Genomic DNA, 24,827 nt, shown 5'->3' with positions numbered 1-24,827 from the left:
TACTGTATGTGCAAACTCTTAATGATAACCATTACTGCAGGTCTGATATATATTGCCTGGTGGACACCTCATACTTATGCACTACTCAGGCTGAAGTACTACGTAAGAGTTCTTGGGAAACGCAGCCCAGTTAGTTCACTGGTTCAAGTTCAACCCATCAAAAGAGATTCTAGAGATTCATCGCACTGAACGGGCACCACGATGCACAACCGTCCCAACGAGTCCTCGTCTTCGCAAGCGAGCTGGTACACATCAGAGTCCTCCAGCATCAGACTATGGCTCACCCCCTCCACATACTCCTTCATAGCGTAGTCCACTGGTTGGACCACCACAGTACCCAACTCCTCACGTCTGCCGTCATTTGCATTGTGCGTTATAATAGACTGATGCCCATACAATCCCGGTTGGGAATCTTCATCCTGGGGGTACTGATGTGCGCTACCGCTACCTCCTTCAACGTCGTCCAATTTCCTTTTTTGGCCCCTTTTTCGGAGATTTGAGGAGGACAAACTTCCAAGTGCTGCTGGTTGGTCAGAGTCACGTCCTTCAGCTTCACATGACTGCCTGGTCAGCCCTGCAGTGTCAGTGGGGTTCATCAGCAGTCGCATGAAGCCATCGGGATGCAACATGTACCTGGATAGGAGAATAATAATTAATTACACATCAGTATCAAACACAAGCAGGTGATTGGAGTGCTTCTGGGTCTTCACCCTTTCCCCTTGGTGCTCATCAGTATAGGGGCTCTCAAACTTGGTCCAGGTAGACAAATGCTGAGGTACTCAAGGTTTTTTTCAATTTTTTTAAACTTTTTTATTTGGCTACAATGCCTAATCGTTTCGTCCCTTATGGCCTTCTTATACGCTCTGAAGCTCAGCATTTGTCTACCTGGACCAAATAATACATCAGTTTAGCGCTTTTCTAAACACTCAGAAGTAGGGCTGCACAATTAATCGAAAAATAATCAAAATCGTGATAACATAGTGAAATCGAACTCATGATTTTAATCGTGATTTAATCGTGGCAATAGTGACCTACTTCTGAGAGCGTCCTTGAACCCAGAACATATTGACAGGCTGGTGTTTCTGGCCAGAAATCTGTCCACTTAAGTTTCATGCTATTGCCTTTACATAATTATTACAATTCATTTTATTTTGCTCATCCCGTATGTAATTCATTCTTGGCTATATTTCATCTTGTTATAATTTTCGAAAAAAATCTGCAAAAATCAATAATCGTGATCAAATAATCGTGATTATGATTTTGACCAAAATAATCGTGATTATGATTTTTTCCATAATCGTGCAGCCCTACTCAGAAGACACTTTACAGACCATAGAACAAAAAAAAAACATGAACAGACACTCAAAGACACACAGAGACTCAAACACAAACATAACGGTAATGCAATGGAAGGTTTTTCGTCCATGAATCATGGCGATATGGAGTGTTTACCAGTGGTGTAGTCTACTTTTTTATGGTGGGAATACTGTATATTTGAGATTTTTTTGAAGTGGGTATACTGTATACATTTGTGCTATTCAAAACAATGGATCAATCAATTTTAAGTGGGTTCACTGAAACCCCTGAAATTTAGAAGTGGGTATACTCCGTATACCCGCGTTCTATGTAGACTACACCACTGGTGTTTACGTTGGTGGAGAGATATACAGTATACAAGCCCTCGACAAGACAAGAAGACAGGATGTGAAACTTAAAAAAAGAAAAATAACCAAGGCACTCTCGTCTATCAAAATGAAAAAGCTTTTATTACATGGCGTGACTCCCTGAGGAAGGCCGGAAAGCCGAAACGAGTCAGAGTTTTTAAGGGTTTCTGTAACCAAGCCATGTCATAGAGGCTTTTTAATTTTGATAAGACTAAAGTGCCTTGGTATTTTTCTTTTTTCAAGCTCTGCATTTTCCCATCCAAAGAGCACCTCAAATTATGTAGTCCAGCAAGCGCTCCTACTATGAACACATTTTTTGATTTCTACAAACACAAGAAATGATCTTAAAACCGATAGATAGGTCATGCACGTCACCAATGTACATGCCTAAAGGATATACAAGAAAATAAATGATAAAAAAGGTCTACACACCGATAAACCCTCCCAAACATAGAGTTTAACCGCATTGCACTTTGGGGATGTTGTCCTTAATCTATGTGCAATGTAATGTAATGCAATGCTATCCATTTCTCATTTTGTTTCAGTTCAGTTCAGTTCAGTCCAACACCTGTGCTTACATTTCCTCTCTGTTTACGCCAAACAAAAACACAGGATATGGTCTTAAAGCCTATGGCATGCATGTTACCACATTGCTGAAGACAATTATAACACTACCACATTAGGATAAATGTGGGTGGGAATAATTGCCTCTGAAGAGCTTTTGAAATAGATCTAAGTCCTCCTGAAGGTGTGGTCTCAAAGAACTATGAGAAATCAGAGTAACGTGAAAGTTAATGATGCCGATTTTCCCCAAACTACGCCCACACCTCACCACCTTGACAGTGCAAATAGATGAAGCCGACAGACACACCCAGTGAGTACAGTAGGCAGAACTCACACTTGGTGGTGCAGTGGTGGCTAGGGTGGTGGAGAAACCTGCTTGGCAACCAGGAGGTTGAGGGTTCGAGGCCCGCTATGCCTGACCTAATCGATGTGTCCTTGAGCAAGATACCGTATTGGTTCAAATATAAGACGTGGTTTTTGTTATAAAAATAGTACTAAAAAGGGGGGTCGTCTTATTTCCGTGCGCTAGACTAAATAGAGTCATATATATATTTTTTATTTTTTTTTAACTTAACCTGAATGCGGCCATTATGCTTCACAACAATGCCACAAAACTCAATAATGGATAGGTTAAGAGATCGATTTGTCCATATCAAATTGGCAGATACTTGTTGTTTCGTGATGACTGTCAATGTCAACGCGATGCGGCTGACAGTGCAAGGGGAAAAACACAACAGTCAATCGCGGGTCGATGCTCTGCTTTTATTTGTGTTCGGTTTTACAGTCTCATCAGGAAAGCTTTGGTTGTTCTCTTTGGTCACCCAACAACACCATTTGAAACTAAAGAAATGAAGGGTGATTTGACGAACAACCTGTAGCCTAAGTTTTGGATGCTGTCATCATCAGCCAGTCAATGGTCATTTGTGTGCGCGAGAGAGCCGCGCCTTTGCGGTGCTTTTGACGATATCCCTCATTAATTCAACAATATAGAATAATGGTTAGGGCAAGAGACTGTCTTGTTCATATAAAATCACTAAGAGTCTTACCCTTGGCACAAAATGAATGCCAATCGGACTTCTATTGTCAACGTGGTGCTGATACAGCGCATGGGTTTCAAATGCAATGAGTCAATCTGCTTTTGGCCACGTTTGGTTTTTACAGTCAACGGAAAACTTTGAATGGCGATTTGGCGACATGGCTGCTGGTTAGGTTAGATATTGCTGTCAACTAAGCATTTTACAAAATCTGTGCATTGCACAATAGGTAGCCTATCTGTACTGGACCGGCTGCTCTGAGTGTAGACTATGTTGCGTCGCACTTAGAACAGGCGCGTCCTGACAGGTTAAGTGAGCAAAGAAAGGGAAAGGGTATGAGTAGCCATCTGTGGTCTTTTATCATGAAAATTTCATGAAAACTATATTTTGAAATTTGTTCTATGTAAAAAAAAATCCAACAAGTTAAAAACTGCATTTGGAAAGAAGTTTCCAATGTGAAACAAAATTTCCCCCCAAAACATGAGACTGAAAATGGGGGTCGTCTTATATTCAGGCCATTACATTTGGGCCAATACGTTAACCCCAAGCTGCTCCTGGTGGCTGAATGTTACCCTGCATGGCAGACACTGCCACCAGGATGTGAACAGAGAGAGTAGAGAGAGAGAGAGGTTCCATTGGCCCATTGTTTCCGGGTTCTATTATTGCAAGGGGGAGGGGGGGGGAATCCCCCTTTAGGCAGACCTAAGCAGACCTAAGGACTGTTCTATTCAATGCTAGGAGTATTATGACACACCCCTTTAGGCAGACCGGAACCTGGTCATGTTAGGTGCCCATAGCAACCTATTATATTGGCATATCTCTATATACTTAAAGAATCTCTGATGTGAATGGGTGAATGTGAGGCATACATTGTAAAGCGCTTCAAGTGCTCGAAGGAGTGGAAAAAACACTTCAAGTGCTCAAGGGAGTGGAAAAAGCGCTATATAAATGCAGCCCATTTGCAGTCCGTTCACACACTTTCTAAGCAGGTCTGCAAGTCAAGGTGGCTTTATTGTCACTTCCATCATATGCACAGGTCATACAAGGAAATTGGAACGGAAATGTGCGCACATCACCTCTTAGTGCACTGTGGAGATTCTACTATAACCTTGGAGACACTAAACATTTTAATGACCAAGGCTTAATATATCAATGAAATATTTCTGTAATTTCACATCAATGCTGTTACAGTGTAGATCAGTGTTTCTCAAACTTTTCCCATCATTCCGCCCTTCGGAGGGTCTGAATGCTTCCGAGCCCCCCCGCCAAGCAACAGCAGTTGGCTACTCGCGCAGACTGATTTTACGATCGCTGCTTTTGGCAGAATCAAAGGAAAGGTGACTGGTGAGATAAAACAAAGAGGGACTGCAGTGGAATGCAGATGTGTGTTCATGTTCTATATGACAATTAATAATGTAATGAGAGAAACACTGGTGTAGATGATGAGTGTTTTCAGGAAAGTGAGAATAGCCCTGTAGACATGTCTTCGGGCTGGGCTTGAATTACAAAATGTTCTGTACCTTTCCACCTTTGCAGTTAAAGGGACACTGTGCAGGAAATGGTCAAAAAGGGTACTGCAACTATGCTGCTCATTGAAACTGGGCTGCCAATCGGCACATTTGATCTTTACATGGAAGTTTTCTGAGTAATAAACACATATTTTATAGTATGGTCCAAGTACATTCATTTTTGCAGCTAAAACATTTTTGCTGCTATTTTTGGAAATTCAAAATGGCGGACCATGGAGAAGTGAAAGCGAAAGCCCATTGGGAAACTCCAACTCCCATTGTCATTGTGACACAGCACTCCACAGCACACAAGTGAACACTGCACACTGCACACAACGAAATAGCATTTATGCCTCACCCGTGCAAGGGGGCAGCCCTCAGTGGCGCCCCATGGGGAGCAGTGCGGTGGGACGGTACCATGCTCAGGGTACCTCAGCCTTGGAGGAGGATGGGGGAGAACAATGGTTACTTACTCCCCCCACCAACCTGGCGGGTCGGGAGTCGAACCGGCAACCTCTGGGATGCAAGTCTGACGCCCTAACCGCTCACCCCCTTTTCATGTATGAAAAGTGAAGTTTTCCCAGTCATAATGAATACTTAGAATTTGATGGTGGTGGTAAGTATTCATGAAAAAGGTAACATTAGTGAATGGGCAGCATGGATCCTGGAAACAAACAACTATAAATCTCACACAGTGTCCCTTTAAATTCTATTTTCTGATTGCGGAGAGTCATGGAAGTGTATGATTGAGGGTAGGGGTGTAAATAAAAATCGAAATGTATCGATATATCACAATATAATCTGACGATTGAATCGAATCGCATCGTATCATGGCGCATTCTTAAGTATCGAAAATAATTGAATCGCTGGCCCCTGCCCAATGCCCTAGCTTCATCACATAGAAGTGGAAAAGTAATTGGAAAAAAGTCGAATCGAATTGTATTGTATCGTATCGTGGGGCATTCTTAAGTATTGAAAATCGAATCGCATCACATTAAATAATAATATGTCAATATAGATCGTATCGTCATGGAGGATTTACACCCCTAATTCAGGGTAAGAGAAGCGTATGATTTTTCAAGCTTACTTGAGTCTGCTGTGCGATTTCAACTGGTGCTTCTTTTCCAGGTGTATAGTGAGGTTGTTTCCCCTGGTGAAGGACTGCTCACATAAATGGCACTGGTACCATGGAGACTGCTGCTTCTGTTGAAGTGATAAACAAGCAGGTAATTATTTAAAAGAAAAAAAACCATGTTGGGGTTTGTCTTCATTGTGAAGAGAGGAAGGAAAGTGGTGTGTGTGTGTGTGTGTGTGTGTGTGTGTGTGTGTGTGTGTGTGTGTGTGTGTGTGTGTGTGTGTGTGTGTGTGTGTGTGTGTGTGTGTCTGTGAGAGAGAGAGATAGATGGAGAGGGAGGGAGAGAGACAGAGACAGAGAGGTGGGGAAGGATCTCTAATGGAGAATTCACCTCGTTGAGTTGTTGGTCTGTTGAGCGGAAATACAGTGTCAGACTGGTGAAAAAACTGTAATAGTTCTTTTTTATATACAGTATATTGTTTTGGTCTTTTACTTTATTTATGATAGGACAGTTTGAGAGGTGATCAGAAAGTGAATGGGGAGAAAGGACCTGGGCCGGGAATCATACCCTGGTCGGCCGCATGGCAGACGAGTACCCTACCGGTTTGGCCACGTCAGGGCCGAAAAACTGTAATAGTTCATTCCATTAAAGTGATACCGTCCCGTTTATGGAAATTAGCTTATTTTACATCTCCCCTTGAGTTAAATAATATGGTTTTACCGTTCTCCTGTACTTTCAACTGTTCTCTGGGTATGGCAGTGCAAACTTTACCTCCATGCTAGCAGTTAACATTGAGCCCTATGAGACCAGCTCGCGGCTAACTGGTCTCATAGGACTCAATGTTAACTGTTAGCTTGGAGGTGAGATGTGCACTACCATAACTAGAAAACGATCGAGAACGAGAACGGTAAAATCCTATTATTTAACTCAAGGGGAGGTGTAAAATAAGCTTATTTCCAAAAATGGGACAGTATCACTTTAAGTGCAGCTTTCTGCAGCACTTGGAGCCATTAGGTTCTGTAGTAGATTTGGTCATGGGTATTGACCAAATGTTCAGCTTCACACCACATCACATGCTGCTAAAGTGGTGGAAGTAATTCAGTTTTTATTGACCAGAGCACAAAAGATGGTGAACTAACAGAGTTTTCACTGAGGAGACCTTTCAGTTGTACATCATATTTGTATGGTGTAGATCTGTGCAATAGCCTACCCTACTCATGCTAACTAATAATATTGATGATTATGTAGTATAGAATGACAATTATTAGTGTTGCACCGATACCATTTTTTGGCACCGATATCATTTTTTGGCCCCGATACCGATACCCGATACCTGGCTGTGCAGTATCGGCCGATACCGATACCGATACCGATACCGATACCACCCTATTTGAAATGTATATGAAGGGCTGCAGTGCATACTACTTGGATGTAAAATCATTGCATGGCATTGTCAGGCTGCTGCCTACCTTTGTGAAACAGGAAAAAGGCTTATACAAAGTGAATCCAGCAAAACTTCTTATACTTAAAGGGACAGTTTGGTCAATTTCAACATGCAGTTGTATTGCTCACGCTACCCTTGACTTGTCAGTACCTGGTGATGCCACATTTTTCGGCTCAGCCCTTTCCGAGATATGAGCAATTCTAATGGGGGCAGCGTTTGTTTACATTTTTTAAAAATGAAAGATAGGCCAACTCCAAATATTTTCCCAAAAGGTACTGCTGTTTGCTAGTTGTCTGCTGATGTTTTATAACCTTTTGGATGTTTTTGGGAATAAATAAAAATGTTTTTTTGAAATGTAAACAAAGAGCTGCCCCCATTACAATGACCAGGATCTCGGAAACGGCTGAAGAAGAAGAAAAAAAAATCTCAGGCACTGACAAGTCCAGGGTAGTGTGAGCATTACAACTGCATGTTGATATTGACCAAACTGTCCCTTTAAATACCTCTATGAAATAACTAATTTCAAGGCTGTTTAAGTGTCATACAAGCACCTGTAAATGGTATCTGTGCCCTATTTGTTGGTACTCGCCGATACCGATACCACCATTTTAGTGCCGATCCACCGATACTGGTATCGGTATCGGTGCAACACTAACAATTATTATTATGATAAAAGTCTTTCTCTTGCATAGTGCAGCCCGACAAAGGCCAAGTGAAGCAACTGTATATTTTACCAAATTTGGGTTTAGACTGAAAATGGTCTTCATTACACTCCTTTTATCTTGTGACAAGCACATTTTGTGACAAATTTACATAGATAGTGCTAGGAATTAGGGATAACATGTCCACCAACTGTACTCAACATGACAGATGAATTGTTCAATATTGCATCTCATCCCAAGATGCCTGAAGAAGATCTATGATCGAAAAGTTGCTCCAAATAAATTAAGTCTTTTGCAAGCAGTGTGCAGATCCTTTCCCGCTCCTACATGTGACAGTTTTTTGATTTGGCACCTGCTGATGCTTTTTTGCTGGATGTGCGCACTTTCCACTACACTCAATATTGCATCTCGTCATTATTCTGCGATTTTTCACTTTGCACCAATTGGGGACCCCCTGGCAGGTGAGGGCCCCTAGGCTGCAGCCATATCTAACCTGTACATTAATTCAGCCCTGGTGACTATGCCTCATTACTTGTCGTTACAAAAATGCATCCACGTACCCCTTGCAGTGTGCTCGTAAAACCCCTTGCAGTACACGTACCGTACCCCTGGATGGGAATCGCTCCTCTAGAAACAAGAACCATGCTTACAGTGGCTAGAAAAAAAAACCTCTCTGTTTACACTGGTATATTTAAATTGAATAGGAAACCTCAAGCAAAACCACATCCCCCTGGGGATCTGAGCTGCTGTGGCGAGGTGGAGAGGACAGGCCATACAGCAGCTACACAGGAGGCCACTTCACATGCGTGGTTTACTGAACCTGAGGTCCATTTCTCGAAAGCGTCTTTGCTATCGTCGTAAGCAAAGTCCTTCGTAAGAGCGACTCAACTGCATCTTGACAGCGAAGCTCACCACTAAATCCAAGGAAATGGTGTTACGTCCTAAGACAATCTTGTGTGACTGTGTGACTGTGTGACTGTGTGACTGTGCCTGTGCCTGTGCCTGTGCCTGTGCCTGTGCCTGTGCCTGTGCCTGTGCCTGTGCCTGTGCCTGTGTCTGTGCCTGTGCCTCTCTGTGTGTGTGTCACAAGTGTCATGAGTGTAGGCTACTGTATGCATGTGTTTGTCATGTTGTACTGCCTGCCTGTTTCTTTTATGACACCTGCCTTATGACAACGGATGAAATTTAGCAACCATGCCGACTCAAGCACATTTATATCCACATTTTCCTGATTTTATTTCTATTAATGTGAATTGTCCTAATTAAGGCAAGAGAGACAGAAATAAAGACAGAAAGAAGGAAGCAAATAAAGAAAGCCAGTGCTGTCTTACGTATGTAAATAAATTCATGTATGTTTTTACTGCACTGTGTGTGTGTATATGTATGTGTGTAGGTGATTTTTGTCAATGTCTTATATGAACTGTATGTTTAGTTTACACATTGGAGACTGGTCAAACGCAATTTAAAAATTCTGTGCTAACCCTGTTACATAGACATTTTTTGGACAATTGACTTGACTTACCAAATGTGCCTTTTTGTAATGACGTGTGAGGGCGTCCATGGCACGAGCGGCGAAATCACAGTTGTCGTGGTGACACTCGTAGATCGGCTCCTGGTTGTGTGTGTCCAGGTGCTTCTGGAGGTCGTTCAAATTCACACAGCTAGCAGAAAACATGCAGGAAGAAAACAGAAACACACAAAAGGACAACTTCAGGGGTGATTTGTGACTTGTTTTTTCCAATGTAGTGAGCGTTTGAAATTAACACTTATTGTTGCTGTGTCTTATATGACTTTTTTTTGCCTTTTTTCTGCTATGAAAACTATTGCCCTGTGGGTTGTTTTCAATGGAATGTGGGTGCTGGGTGAGTGAAGCTATGTATTGTATGTGGGATAACGTATATAATACTCCTCCAACTCTCATTGTCATTGAGACACAGCACTCCGCAGCACACAAGTGCACCCTGCACACTGCACACAGCGAAATTGCATTTATGCCTCACCCGTGCAAGGGGGCAGCCCTCAATGGCACCCCAAGGGAGCAGTGCGGTGGGACGGTACCATGCTCAGGGTACCCCAGTCATGGAGGAGGGTGGGGGAGAGCACTGGTTAATAACTTCCCCTGGCAAGTCGGGAGTCGAACCTGGCAAATTTTGGGCTACAAGTCTAACGGCCCTTACCCATGACTGCCCATGTGGCATAACGTATACAATGGTGGGCAAATGAGAGGGGTTGGTGTAAGTATGGAGTGCATGCAGTGACGAGGAGCACATGTGTACAGGGCTCTACATTAACGTTTCTTCATCACCAGCCAAAATGGCTAATAGATGTTAATCTTACTAACCAAACACACACTTACCAATGGGCCAAAGTGGGTAGTACGTTTTCTTCTTCATCAGCCAAACTGAATTTTCACCAGCATTTGGCCTGTTGGATGGTGTTAATTTAGCGCCCTGCATGTGTACTTATATACCAGGGCTTGACGTCAGCTTTTTTGCTCACTGGCCACTGTGGCTAGTGGTTTCCCTGAGTCACTGGCCATTTAGCCTTTCTGCTAGCCAGAGCTTTGTTGTCAGTATTGTTCTTCTTTAGAATATTATTCCATTTAAACACAAACAATTGATGCAACTACTATATGTCCCACCAAATAATTAAGTTACCCGTCACAAGTGGCTAGTGAGACTAAAATTGTTACTAGCCACTGCCAAGTTTTACCAGCATTTGGCTGGTTGGCAGGTGCCAATGTCAAGCCCTGATGTACACGTACTGTATGTGGATGTACTGTGTATATATGTAAATGGCATCTATGCATGTACTGCATGTACCTGAATATACAATACAATCTGTATTTATATAGTGCAATATCACAACTAAAGTTGTCGCAAAGCGCCATCAAAATACAAATTGTTCGGGGTTCGTGTGAGAAAGTGCAACATACACACATTCACACACACAGCACAATAACAATATCCCTAGAGAAAGATGATCCTGTAAGTGTTCGTAACATAGCCTAATTTCGTAACATCAAGACCTAGCCTACTAGCACAGGAAAGATTGTAAGTCTTAATTTGAATTATTTAATATGAGAAGGGAGTCATAAAAGATCTGACTACTGTGATGCTGAACTTGTTTGAAAGCGAATATCCCTTTGGGAAATAAGACTCAAACCTAGTTTTGTGCTTAACTTGTTAAATGTATTTCAACTCTGGCCAAGCTTACCTGTATGGGCATATGCCACAGCGGTGTGGTCTTTCAGTGCTGTGTCGAAATCTCATGTGATTTCTGAGAGCAGAGGGGGTCGGACAGGTCATTTCACACATTGTACATCTGTGTGCGCGCACTGAAAAATAGCAGCAAACAACAATAAATTCACAAATTCAAACAACTCAGCAAATTAGAACTAAGGATTCAGCATTTCAAGTTACACGCCAACAGAACACAATTATAAGAAGAAAAATATACTGTATACGTAACATTTCAAAAAGACAAAAACTGACAACAAAAAAACAGCTTCCTATTTTTAAAAAAAACTGTTTAAAATCTCACCATGGATTACCAAGTGCTTTCTCAGGAATTTTTCGGAGGCATAGCGCCTTTGGCAGTGTGCACATTTGAACCTCAGATCTGCAAAAACAAATCAGGAGGAAGAATTAACCAGAGGTTACAGGAAGCCTTACAAAATCACCCTACCCGACTTCAAACTTGTGTCTATAGAGTACCGAACAGTCAGAGACACACCTTCACTTGGCTGATGACTTATGATACATAAGCGTGATACAGTCAGAAAACAGGGACCACTTCATACTAGAGATGTAGTCGAGACCACTTAGTCCCAGACCAAGACAATACCAAGAGCGGAGGGTATCGAGACCAAGACCAAGACCAAGACCAAGACCAAGACAGGGCGAAACCAAATGAAGACTAGCCCAAGAGCGCTAGAGATTTTAAACTGTGAACTAGTGTGAACTAAAGAACAAAAGTACCATAATTAGGTTCAACTCTATTAGGGATGGTACAAACCGAACCGAAAACCGAAACCGTACAATTCACACACCATACCGAACCGTGAAATGCAGTCCGTGGCAAACCGCAATTCATGTACTGCCCAGAAAAATATGTAAAACAGAGATTCTAGGAGTATCTTATCCAGTCTCTCTGATTAACACATTAAGATATAAGAGCAATCAGAGGATGACACAATTAAAATCACACCATTTTCACATTATACAAATACAAACCATATGTAGGATACTTACTATTAAGTCTGATTCTATTAGCCACTTGAAAGAGGGCATTTGGACAGCACACATCAGTTGACAACAGCTGATTCAACTTCCGCATCATCACTTTATAATTGCAGTTATATAAATATGGTTTAATATTCCCAGTGCACCATTTATCATGAACTGAAAAAAAGAACCGTAGAGAACCGAAAACCGTGACCTTGATACCGTGATATGAACCGAACCGTGAATTTTGTGAACCGTTCCACCCCTAAACTCTATGGCCTAAAATAAACGTAAACTAGACATTTTTTTAACATCGTGTCATGATAAGGTTTTGTGGTGAGCATGGGTGGCTTAATTTGTGCACAAATCCCTTCAAGAACGCCACGTCCGGGACCATGACAAGGCCAAGACCACGGAAAAATGCTCTTACGACCGGCCTCAAGACCATGACCGGTCTCGAGCACTACAACAAAGCTCATACTGTGTGTGGTTCAACTCACCTGGGGGCCCTCAGGGAGATACAGATATGGGGCCCTCTCTAATTGCTTTTGCTGGAATTTAGCATGGAGGGACTGACTGTTAGAAGGCCCTAAACTAAAGAGGGCGTATTTTGGCAATGCCCTGCTCAATTACCTAGCCTGCCTCTTGGTAAAACTACAGTATGTATGTGTAGGAAAATAATTGATATTTCAGAGAGTGCAGATCTCCACCACGGAAGCTGTTTGATGGAACATTTGACTATGTTACACCCTGTTTTTATTGTAAGTCTTTCTGCCTTCTTTTTGTGGAGTTAGAAACTGGAATGTCAAAATTCAGCCTGTCCCACAATTTAATTTGCGGTCACTAGGGGTGTCTAGATTTCTAGGCTAGAAATTGTTAAGAATCTTAATTTTGGCTCCGGTTTGTGATCCGGATCACCACCAAATTTTTAATCACTTGTTCCTCTGATCCTTTTCAACAACTCCACACTGTTTCATCCAAATTCGTTCATGCATTTTTGAGTTATCCTGCTGACAAACAAACAGACAGACAGACAAACAGAAGGAAAAACCAACGCGACCAAAAACATAACCTCCTTGCTAGAGGTAAAAAAAAATAAAAATAAAATAAAATAAAAACTTCTTGCCGGAGGTAATAAGAACAAGGAGTCAGACGTAGAATAGAACAGACAAAAACAAATGAGATGTCACCTTCACCCTGGCCCTGTCAGTGTACAAGGTCAAATAGTCAAGATCTGGGAGAGTTATCTTCGCTTTCTATCTGTACAATGTAAAAATGTTCACAATCTCTTTCACTATAAGATGGGACGGATTGGATTGGATTTTGGCCTTGGACAAAAAAAATACGGTGGTTCGCCATCATGGAGATGGGGTAAGTAACTGAACTGTGGTACCCAGTAGAGGCATCTACATAGAGGGAAATAGTGTTTGAACTTGTTCCTTGTGACCTCTTGACTTCCTGGGTCACAAAGTCGCGTATGATCAGACTGCTAACCAATACTATAATGGAGTGGAGTGGAGTGGAGTAGAATAGAATAGAATACCTTTATGCCATATTACATGCACAATGAGGTTCAAAAATTACCTTACCAGAGACTGTGAAAAAGCCATTGTAACCAAGAAATCCTCTGACAATAGATACCGTAAATAACCTCATACCCTCAGTGGCGGTCTGGCTTCGGATGTGATCGAACAGCTTGGTGTTGTTGGCAAACATGCCACCACAGCGTGGACACGCTGCAATCTTCTCCCGAGTGTGGCTGCGGAGGTGCTCACACAGTTTGAACAGTCCATTCCTGGTGACAAATTTGCAATCTGACAAAAAAGAAAATAGTTATTTAGGAATTCCCTTACACCACTAAAATCATATATATTATTGGTAACACTTTATTTTAGGGATACATCTATTAGCACTAATACATACAATGTGCCTGTATAAGTAACTTGTAAGGCATGTACAAAGCAAAATCAAACATTTGTTCGGCATGTATTCGCAAATGTCTTGTTCATGCACAATAAGGGATTTATTACCAATTTCTCCTTAGTAAGGACCTAGTAGGCATTAGCATTTGCTTAGTACATGCCTTACAAGGTACTTATGCAGGCATTAACATTGTATGTATTAGTGCTAACAGATATATCCCTAAAATAAAGTGTTACCATATTATTTTCAAATATGACATTGAATAAAAATGATACATTACAATACACATTGTTGACACTTCTAACCAAAGTGACTTTAGGTACAAAGTCAAAAAGACAAAGTCAAAGATTGTCAAATACCTATACCTAACACCAACAGGGTTAACACAGAAGATTGAAATTCCGTCTCCAATGTGTAATTGGAACAGAGGTACAAATACAGGTACAGGTACAGAGTATCAGTTAAATTCCAAAGTTCAAAGTTCAAAGTACTTTATTTGCCATTTGTGCATAAACTAGTAGTCCAAGCACATAGGAACTCTTGTGCAGGCCCTCTGAGTCAATAAATACAATTAAATAGAAAAATAGGAAGACAAAATACATTAAAAAGTGATAAAAATCAAAGAGATCAAAAGAATAATAAAAAAAGGTGGCTCAAATGTTCTTTTTTGCCATCAGTCTCACTGTTGCTGGGAAGAAACTGTTGAAAAACCCTGCTTTTCTAGTAGGAATGCTGTCCGCTCTACTGTGTCTCAGTTTGTATGTGCAGTTCTTGTGTTTGAGCAGAGAGTTAGCTGGATGGAGTGGGTCTTTAATGATTCTCTCTGCTCTCCTATGACTGCGCTGTACATATATAGAGTCCATGGAGGGAAGTGCTGTGCCTATAATCCTCTCTGCAGTCTTGATTATTCGTTGCAAAGACTTCCTTTCAGCCTGAGTGATGTTGCCATACCAGACAGTGATGCCTGTTGTGAGGATTCCTTTGGAGAAGGTGGGGTTGAGTTCCTTGCTGCAAAGGCACGTCAACCATGCATGTGGGTACTGGGGGAGCAGGAGCACCAATGTGGTTGCTACTGGTGCAAGAAGAAGTTTTACCCAATATCTCGCAAAAGCACAATTCAAAGAAGATTTTTGCATTTGTGGTTGGGATGTTGAATAGATAAAGGCCGCCCAAAAGTTTTTCTGCCTAGGCTGACAGGGGAAAGTGTACAGTTTTCTCCACAGAGGTGGGGTTACACCTGGGCTTGACATTGGCACCTGCCAACCGGTCAAATGCAGGTAAAACCTGGCTGTGGCTTTTAAGATTTTCAGTCTCACTAGCTACTTTGACAGGAAACCTCTTCTTTGGCGTGACAAATCACAGAAGCTATATTAATTGTTCGTGTTTAAATCCATCAATATTCTGAAGAAAAAATACTGACAACAAAACTCTTGCTAGCAGAAAGGCTAAATACAATACAATATGCATTTATATAGTGCAATATCACAACTAGAAGTTGGCTCAACGCGTAAATGGCTTGTGCTTCTGTAAAACTATTAGCCACAGTGGCTGGTGAGCAAAAAAGTTAACGTCGAGCCCTGGGCTACTCCAAGGCAAGAGGCCACAAGCAATAGAAAAGGATGGGAGGTTCTAGTTTTTAATATATATATATATATATATATATATATAAATATATAAATAATTATATAATATTTAATATATATAATTTAATATATATATAATTTAATATATATATAATTTAATATATATATATATATATATATATATATATATATATTTATATTTTAGGGACTTTTATGCCTTTATTTGACAGGACAGTCTGAGATGGTGACAGGAGAGTGGGACAGAGAGGCGGGGTGGGATCGGGAAATGACCCCGGCCGGACTCGAACCTAGGTCCCTCTCCGTGGGCCTGCAAGCCCAAATGTGGGGGGCCTAGCGCGCTGCGCCACAGCGCCCCCGGAGGTTCTAGTTTCAGTTGGAGCCAGGGGGTTGCTCTTTGGATCACAGGGTTGCAGATTCCAGGCCAGACCCTTTACACCAGTGGTTCTTAACCTGGGGTGCGGGAACCCCCTGGGGGTGCGCCAGAAATTTCAGGGGGTGCGCAAATTATTTTTTTGTTGAGGATGCGACCAAAATTCTACTTGCGAATATTATAATTAGGCCAAATCAAAACGAATGTTTTGGTCCCCATGTAAAATCATTAAGTTATGGGTTAATGTCTCCAGCAAGAATCATTGTAATTAATCACTTAAATCAGTTTGGGATGGGGGTGCACGGCTTGTCTTGGACACAGGTCAGGGGGTGCGTTAAGAAAAAAGGTTAAGAACCACTGCTTTACACCTCCATCCATAGTTGGATCCACACAGCGTCTATCTAATATAAGACCAAGGGTTGCCGGTTCAATTCCCGACCCGCCAGGTTGGTTGGGGGGAGTAATTCACCAGTGCTCTCCCTCATCTTCCTGCATGATTGCGATACCCTGAGCATGCTACCATTCTGCCACACTGCTCCCTTGGGGAACCGTTTGGGGCTGCCCTCATGCACAGGTGAGACATAAATGTTTTGTTACAGTATATGCACTCACTAGCCCCGCTTATACTGCGGGCCATTGGCCCAGGAACTTAAGCCCGGGAACTTAAGCCCAGCCCCTGTACCAGCTTATACCGCCTGGGCTAGGCCAGAACTGGGCCAAACCAATAACTGTTGTCCTTGTAACAGGCTCTCCTCAACTGCCGGGGCCACCAGTTAGCCCTGGTGCTTACAAGTCATTTTTGAATGGGTTACCATGGCTACCATTCCATTTAGAATTTTCAGTTGCCCTGCAGTATAAACGCACCAGGAACTCTAGCCCTGGGCTTAAAGTGTAACTTGCAGGTTAAACACCACTAAATCTCATTTTAAGAACCTCAATACATAAATTTAGATGTGATATATGTCAAAATACCGAATTATTGCATAAACAACATTTTCAGAAAACTTTGGCAAAAATAACGACGGCTTCTTTTAAACAAACATTTAGAATCCGACGTAGATAGAGGGAGTCGCCGCGTTCTACAGACATACTAAGCACCGCAGAGAATAGGCCAGATTATAATATTGTAACACCTTTCCAGACCTATAGGCTAAATTTCAACAAGTTAAATGGCCTTAAACAGTGGCAGTATCCACCAGATACCGTCTGAACCATTTTATTATTTAAAATAGTAATGTTTTTTTTTGTAGGTTTCCTCCATGTCAATGCGCTGCAGCAGCGCCATGAGGGTGTGTCAGACCGTTATTAGGCTATGTGGCATAAATAACATTGTTAACCTAATAGAATGTCTGATTGATATAAACTCTATTTGTGCATATATCATATTTAATTTTATATTGTCGATGTGTTTCCCTCATTGTGGAGATTCTCGGTTGGATCCAGAGTCCTGAGTTGGGTAGGCTAGATGTAGCCAAAAGAATCCCCCTCCCCATCACAGAGCTATCGCGCACTATCACCACCGTCGACTGTTTTTATTGCCCCAATACCCCACACTTCGTTTGCACAGTAAGATTGTCATTATTAGGGTATGTCACATTACTTTTTTGGAGTTTATTAACGCTGATGTGCTGGCCTATAGCCTAGAAACTTGACTGTGACTTTATGGCGCTTCGTTTTTGTCGGAAAAAAAAACGATATGCTTCCGAAGCATAACCTGACGGTGGTTTTTAACTGCTGGAGAGAGTGAACCTCTTTCTCCAGGCCTACATAGCATATCCACATTTCCATCTTTTTTTCTGAAGTTGAGGACTGCTTCGTACCTCTTGTCTGTCAGTAACCGAATCCCTTCCGACGTTGTGTCTTTTGCGCATGGAGAGTGGACAGTGTGCCAAATTGGGTCGTAGCAATGTTTTAACTAACCTATATGCAGTACCCTACACTCACGAGAGATGACCAGGATTTGAAACAGGTTTGATTCTTGCCGCGATTGCTGATAGCCAGCTGGTCCAGCTGATTGCGTGTCGTAACCATAGGCCTACACAAAACCAGTCGAGACTCGCTCTTGCAGACAACATTGCTCTGCGAGAAAGATCATCCCTGTCTTCCTGGCGATTCATCCCCTTTGTCATCGTCCCTCTTTTCCTGTTAGTAATTTGGACCTGGCATGTTTATCCCCGTAATTTGTAAAACCGGCAATCAAACGTGCGCGCAGCACTTTACAAAGACGCAGGTATCCTCTCTATCAAAGGCACGCTTTCTCCGCGTGTGGTGTGCTAGATTTTCCGTATCCTCATGGATTGGCAAGACATGTTGGGAGACTTCAATTCAATTCAATTTACTCCCGATTTTGTAGAGATATTATGCTATTCATCAAAATGTCAGGACCACATCAACGTTAGTTTGGCAAATGTAGCCTAACGTTGGCATGCTGATGCAAGGTCGACGGTGAAACAATGACGCATGCAAATAATAATCGATCTACTTCCCCAAGCATAGCCTACTGAAAATGCCCAGTATGTCCAACGTGTTTTACACATTCAAATAGGCCTACTCCCACTAAAGACATCTCCTAACCTCAACGACGAGTGCTGCCAGTTCACATTTCGCCCCTAGCACCACACACGTGGACAGCTCGCAATGCAAAAATAGGTAGGCTATATAGTTAATATTTGTGCTGGCATTTTTGTTTCAGTTGTAACGAGGATTATAGCAGCTGAAGACTTGATTTCTTCTAGCCTACGGGAGTACTTTTTTAGTTTGGTATAATTACGGACAATGCAAATAACTGTTTTTTGTGACATGCGGACATTTTTGGAGGGAATATAATCGAAAGTCCCGCAACCTGGTTTATTGTTTTGTGACGTGCATGTGGATGAGCTTTATTGAAGTTTCATGTAATAGGCCTACTGAGCAGTGAACTGAAAGTGAAAATAGGCTATATGCCATTTTTACAACATGGCATTTTTCTCGGGTGCTATGAGTTATTGTTTTGCACCGAGTAGGAAACGTTTGACGCCATGCCACTCACAGTGAGTGACCATATTATTTCTCATCATTGTCGGCAAAGGGTAGGGCCTTCAACCATAGCCTATTGTATAGTTTGGTCTTTTTGTAGCCTGTAAGCCAATCCCCCCGTGAAACTGTAACGCGCTTCACATACGAGTAGTGCCGCGGTTTCAGCACCATGGACAGAGGGCGCAAGTCCATTTAGGCGGCAGGCATGTCGTTAGCCTACTCCACGGCAAATGCCGTTTTTGGGAAAAATATTAAAGTAGTCGCTATTTCTAAGTAGCCTATGTAATGGTCTACTTTGAGACTGTTTTAGATTTGCCTATGAAATGCATCTCTCATGTGAAAGCAAAGGAGAGATAGGCCTAGATATCGCCCCCCTGTTTATAATCGCAAATTACGCATGGCCACAGACAGCGCGGAGACCCAGAACAGTTTCATATTCTAGATAAACCGATAGACCCGCTGATCTGTCTTTTTTAATACACAATGCACAAACACAGTAATAGACCATTTTCAATAGCCCACATACAATATAAGTGTCCACTTTTCCCAGCCTCTCTACTACAACCAAAATGGTTGGTAAGCCTACATCCACAAGCGAGAGCTGAGCCAGAACTTTAGTTGGACTCCCTCTATCTACGTCATAGAGGCTCTGCCAGTGAGGAGCCCAATACTTCAGAAGTAGCTGTAAAATGATACATTTTCATAAAAAATATTGCAGTTTGGCTTTGTTATAGACTGTGAATTTCACATATATGTTTCAAAACACCTCTCCTGACAACATCCAGTATATATTTAGTTATAAATTTAACCTAAACGTTACCCTTTAAGTTCCTAGGCTTCAGTTCCTGGGCCAAAGTTCCTGGGCCAATGGCCCGCAGTATAAACGGGGCTGACAATAGGAGATTCCCTGGTGGGCCTTCACATGCACAATTCTCCAGGGAGTGGGTCTGGAACCATTACTCTGCACCTACACTGGGAGCAAGTTCTAAAAGGCATCAGCCAAGTGTAATCTAATGTAATGCAATTTCTCTTACCAGTCCATCCGCACTGAAACACTTTGGCTTGTTTCTCTGTAGACGAGACGTTGACAGCCTGGGCGTGATTGTCCACATGGCGATAGTACAGCTCTGGATTGTCCAAGGTCATCTAATCAGGAAGGGGAAAAGGTCCCTGTGAGAAGGTGCTCTCCTTTCTCACTGTTTTGAAAAACACTTGACATGCACTGTGGACAATTGGTTATTTTGTTCCATGAGCGCTCAGCGCAAGGTGGCTCTTTGGCGAGCTGAAGAAGCACACATACGCACACACACAAGCGACGCAAGTTGGATCCTGCAATTGAAATTTATTTCTGACCACGGTGGCAGAGTGAGGTACCCACTCGCGCTACATTCCGTTTGAACACTTTGTTTCGCTCTGCTCGTCATCACTGTTGAATCAGATGCACGCACCGGTTCGACAGCTACTCCAACGAATGTGACTCTGGGTGGCAGGGAAAATGTTTGAACATGTGGACTCAAAATGCATTGCCATTATCCAATCTTCACAATGTGTGCTAACGGTGTAATGTTTGGGATGTGGGACATGTACTGGGGGCAACAGTGTTATTTTGTTACTTTTGTGTTGTCATGTATTTTTGTTTCATGCTATTTTGTGGTACCTGGCCATTGTGAATATGTGCGTTAACTGTGTAGCCTTTGTAAGGTGTCGGAGGTTGGTCGGACCAATCATCCAATTTAGGTCAATGATTAGGATACTTCCCCTGGTGTGAGGGGCGAGGTCTATTTAAACCAGTCGTGGTTTGTGCTCGAGAGAGAGCGTCAGAAGCAGCTGTAACAGGTGAAAAGCTGTGCTCTGAAAATATGTAGTATTTTGCAAGTCCTGCTGTTAGTCGGACGTAGCAGAGACAAATTGCAGTGAGACGTGTCATTTTGTAACTTTGAGGTACTGACTTATATTTGATGTCCTGTCCAAGTATTTATCAGTTTGATTATTTTCGTTTGGTTGCCTCGTGCACTGTTTATTTTGGGACAATACATTTAAGCAAACATTTGAAATATCGTTTGGAACTCAGTATCTTTAACCCTTCATCTCCTGATCTCCACCCGTGTCGGTAATCCTGCAAGTGAGACGAAACATCTTCCTCACAGTCCCCCTTAAAAGTCCACTTTATCCCAGAGCTCACTGTACAAAGACCTTGCATTACTCACAAAAGCAAACCTATTAAAGCCTGTCATGCAGAGCGTCTGTTATAAGCTTATCGTCACCAAAATGGTAATGACCATGTCCATTAATCTGTTACTTAAGATAATCTGTAATGCCACAGCAGTGCTTTTATGGTAGAGATAAGCGATTTCAGCAAATAGTGAATGGGATCGTTGGTGATTCCATCGCCATGAAAGGGCGTAAGGCAGGGGTATTCAATTAAAAGTCACTGAGGGACAGTTTTTCAAATTATTCCCAGTGAAGGGGCCGAATATACAGGGTGCATCCCAATATGTTATCTTGCCTCCTCCACTTGTGCTTGTCTCCTCGTCCCACCTCCTGGCCCCTCCTCCGTGGACAAAACGATAAAGTTTCCCAGCGGTCAGCCTCGCCACAACAACTTTTGAGGGACTGTTTTTCATTCACCATCCCAATTGCAAATGAGAAAAAGACTTTACAATTGAGCTTTTGCAAGATATTGAAACATAATGCTGTTGTCAGTGATGTCATCATGACGAGAAGCAAGTGGAGGAGGCAAGTGGAGGAGGCAAGGTCGCATATTAAAACGTACTCAGAACCTGCATCACTGCAAGCAGCATGGAGTCCAAGGTTAGGGTGCGAAACAAGCGGATAGCTTTCCAGACAGAACAGTCTGGATACTTGCCTGTCTATTTCTTAGAAGCCTTGTGATGGTTCATTTATGAGACTGTTTTTGTCAATGAATAGGAGAGATAGCCCAAACACGAAGTGTCAGTGATCGCAAATTATGCACAGCCACAGATAGCACACATATTCGTTTTCATTTTTTTCTGACCTCGTGGCAGGCCAGAACCTTCCTGTCCAAGGGCCGCATCTGGCCCTAGGGCCGCCATCTGAATAGGCCTGCTACCATTTAGTCTGCATCTGATTAACAGTGGTGATATGGACCATCTTCCAATGTAGAGCAATGTAATTGTTTTTTTAGTCTATTAGATGTAAAACCATTGTATAGAAACAGTAACTATACATTAAAAGGAATAAATAGACAGGGATTTACACAAAAAAAGTCCCAAGACTTATTTCCATTGTGGTCCCTTGCAGTTTGGCAAGTGCAGCTTTTCTATAATAATAAAAGCATGTACTTGTAAGTAAGTAAGACTCTCACCCCACAGTGCTCCCAAAGGCAGGTGAGGTGGCCGTGGCCGGGAGTAGGGGGCAGGATGTTGCGGTTGTGGCTGCCCACAATACAGGCCCCGAGGTCGGGCTGGGTCTTCAGAGCCGCCTCCCCCCACTGCTTCAGCTTGGTGTGGTGGCAGTGGAACAAGGCATGCCGCTTCAGCTCCTCGCCGCTGTCAGCCATGATGCCACAGTCACGCCACTGGCACGACAGCCGGTCCTCGGCTTCTAAACATGAGACCAGAGATTAACACTAGGGTAAAATCCAGACAGGGTGAAATGGCATTTATTCAGATTCAGATTCAGATTCAGATTACTTTATTAGTCCCATGAAGGGCAATTCAGTTTGCGGTCCCAGTCTCCATCAGTCAATGAATAGATAGTATAAATAAAAAGAGTAGAAAATGAAATACAAAACCTAAAGGAAACAAAAAAACAATAAATAAATAGGAAAACAAAAACATACACATTTTAACACATACATTCAAACACCCTGTCCTGTCAGTGATGAGCAGCCCTCAGTAAATTAAATGGTCAGTAATGAACTCTATCCCTACAACCTTGTTTAATAACCTTTAATAACCTTTAATAACCAAATTTAGTCATTATGGTTTTATTTTCATCAGCCTTTGGTGATAGTTAGTCATCTACTACTGAACACAATAACACATACTACTACTGAATACAATATAGTGCTCTTATTTAATTCTTCTTTCTCGCACATTGAATGACAGTTTTGTATAATGTGTTATATAAATAATATTGATTGATTGATTGATTGATTGATTGATAACTCTCTGTTCTTCAAAGTGATTAGTTATAAGAAACTGTACCCCTTGAGCTTCATTTCTGAACCTGATATTTGGTTCCTCATTGCAGAGCCTTCATTTCATTACATTACTTACATTACACTTAGCTAGAGTAGAGAGTAGAGTATCAGTTATCAAACCTGATGGAAATTAAGGTGTCCAGTAGCATACTACATACATATAAATACAGAAAAAACAGACACATCGTTGCACATACTATTAAAAGACAATAAATTGTATTTTGCTATGCTTTACCGCTACAGGGGAATTTGGTAAGTACCCTGTAGCCCAAAGGTTGCCGGTTCGACTCCCAACCTACCAGGTTGGTGGGGGGAGTAATTAACCAGTGCTCTCCCCCATCCTCCTCCTCCATGACTGAGGTACCCTGAGCATGGTATCATCCTGCCGCACTGCACCCTTGGGGCGCCATTGGGGGCTGCCCCCTTGCACGGGTGAGGCATAAATGCAATTTCGTTGTGTGCAGTGTGCAGTGAACACGTGTGTGCTGTGGAGTGCTGTGTCAAAATGACAATAGGAGTTGGAGTTTCCCAGTAGGGCTTTCACAAATGAACTGTTTGGATAACATAACCTGAATTAATGAGAATGTACTCGGGTAAACATACCCACTGCTTACACTTTTTAGCCACATATACGCATGCCGTTAGGCGTAGGGTACTTACCAAATTCCCCGGTAGTGGTAAAGCGTGTCAACTCTTGATGGTGCTCCTCGACGTGAATACAAAAGTCACGCATGTTACAAAAGGTCTCTTGACAGGCACCCCACTCGCATCTGAGTTCCAGGGTCACGTCTTGTCTGCGGGCGCGTTTGGCAACAGGCATTGCCATTGAACTGAACAAAAGAACGCACAGGAGGAGACAAGTCACACAGCGGCGCAGGCAGGCTCGCAAACAAATGCATTCCTTCCTAGCACAGACGTGAAATAAATTGTCAGCCACACACATACACAATAAATACTCACTGACAGCCGGAAGAAGACTGGTACACTGAGGTGTCGAGGCAGCGCGCGCCTTTCCTCTTCTCCTGCTGATAGGAGAGCTTTTCAGCGCATTGCTGCCTCTCACTGTCGGTTGATGGAACTATGACTTAGATTTCATTATATTCCACATACCTTACCAGGTCATCCCTGTACTGGTAGAGTTTTCACCTAAAATTGAGTCCAGTTTGAAGTATTTTGTTTAGCATTACGCATGGGTTTGCCACGTACTACTGTGCGCGTCTTGCACCCAGCTCTGTCCTTTCCTCCTCCTCGACAACCCGACAACCAGCAAATAATCTGATCTCAGATAATACCCAAAGCAGCAGAAATAAATGAACATAACAATGCCACCAAAAGCAGATCTAAACGCGAATTTTAACAGCGGACTGTGTGAGCATGGAAAAGTGTAGGAGCCCTCGTGCCCTCGAGAGCTTCGAGTTGTAGTAGTAGTAAACTTTTCCGGGAGTTTTTCAGCGGGGCGGGCATGACAAGGCCCCCGTGTCGACCTATCGCATGTTCGAGAAGCAGTACGTGCGTAAAGGGCTGCCCAATGCGCACTTATGGAGGCTGTTT

At 42.5% G+C, this 24,827-nt stretch overlaps 1 protein-coding gene across 1 annotated transcript; it reads right to left on the bottom strand.

Moving 5' to 3' along the window:
- Positions 1-24,691, bottom strand: LOC134437908 (histone H4 transcription factor-like). The gene is made up of 10 exons (XM_063187478.1): positions 24,237-24,691; positions 23,937-24,106; positions 22,437-22,675; positions 20,125-20,236; positions 13,837-13,992; positions 11,496-11,573; positions 11,169-11,289; positions 9,475-9,613; positions 5,858-5,973; positions 1-633 (listed from the first exon to the last, which is right to left on the bottom strand). Exons 2-10 carry the CDS (start codon positions 24,100-24,102, stop codon positions 150-152), a joined length of 1,611 nt encoding a protein of 536 aa, XP_063043548.1. The 5' UTR covers positions 24,103-24,106; positions 24,237-24,691; the 3' UTR covers positions 1-149.
- Between the last annotated feature and the right edge of the window lie 136 nt (positions 24,692-24,827).

Source organism: Engraulis encrasicolus, chromosome 21, assembly GCF_034702125.1.
Source record: "Engraulis encrasicolus isolate BLACKSEA-1 chromosome 21, IST_EnEncr_1.0, whole genome shotgun sequence".
NCBI lineage: Eukaryota > Metazoa > Chordata > Actinopteri > Clupeiformes > Engraulidae > Engraulis > Engraulis encrasicolus.
The sequence above is the reverse complement of the archived record's forward strand: the minus strand, read 5'-3'. Positions and strand labels throughout refer to the sequence as shown.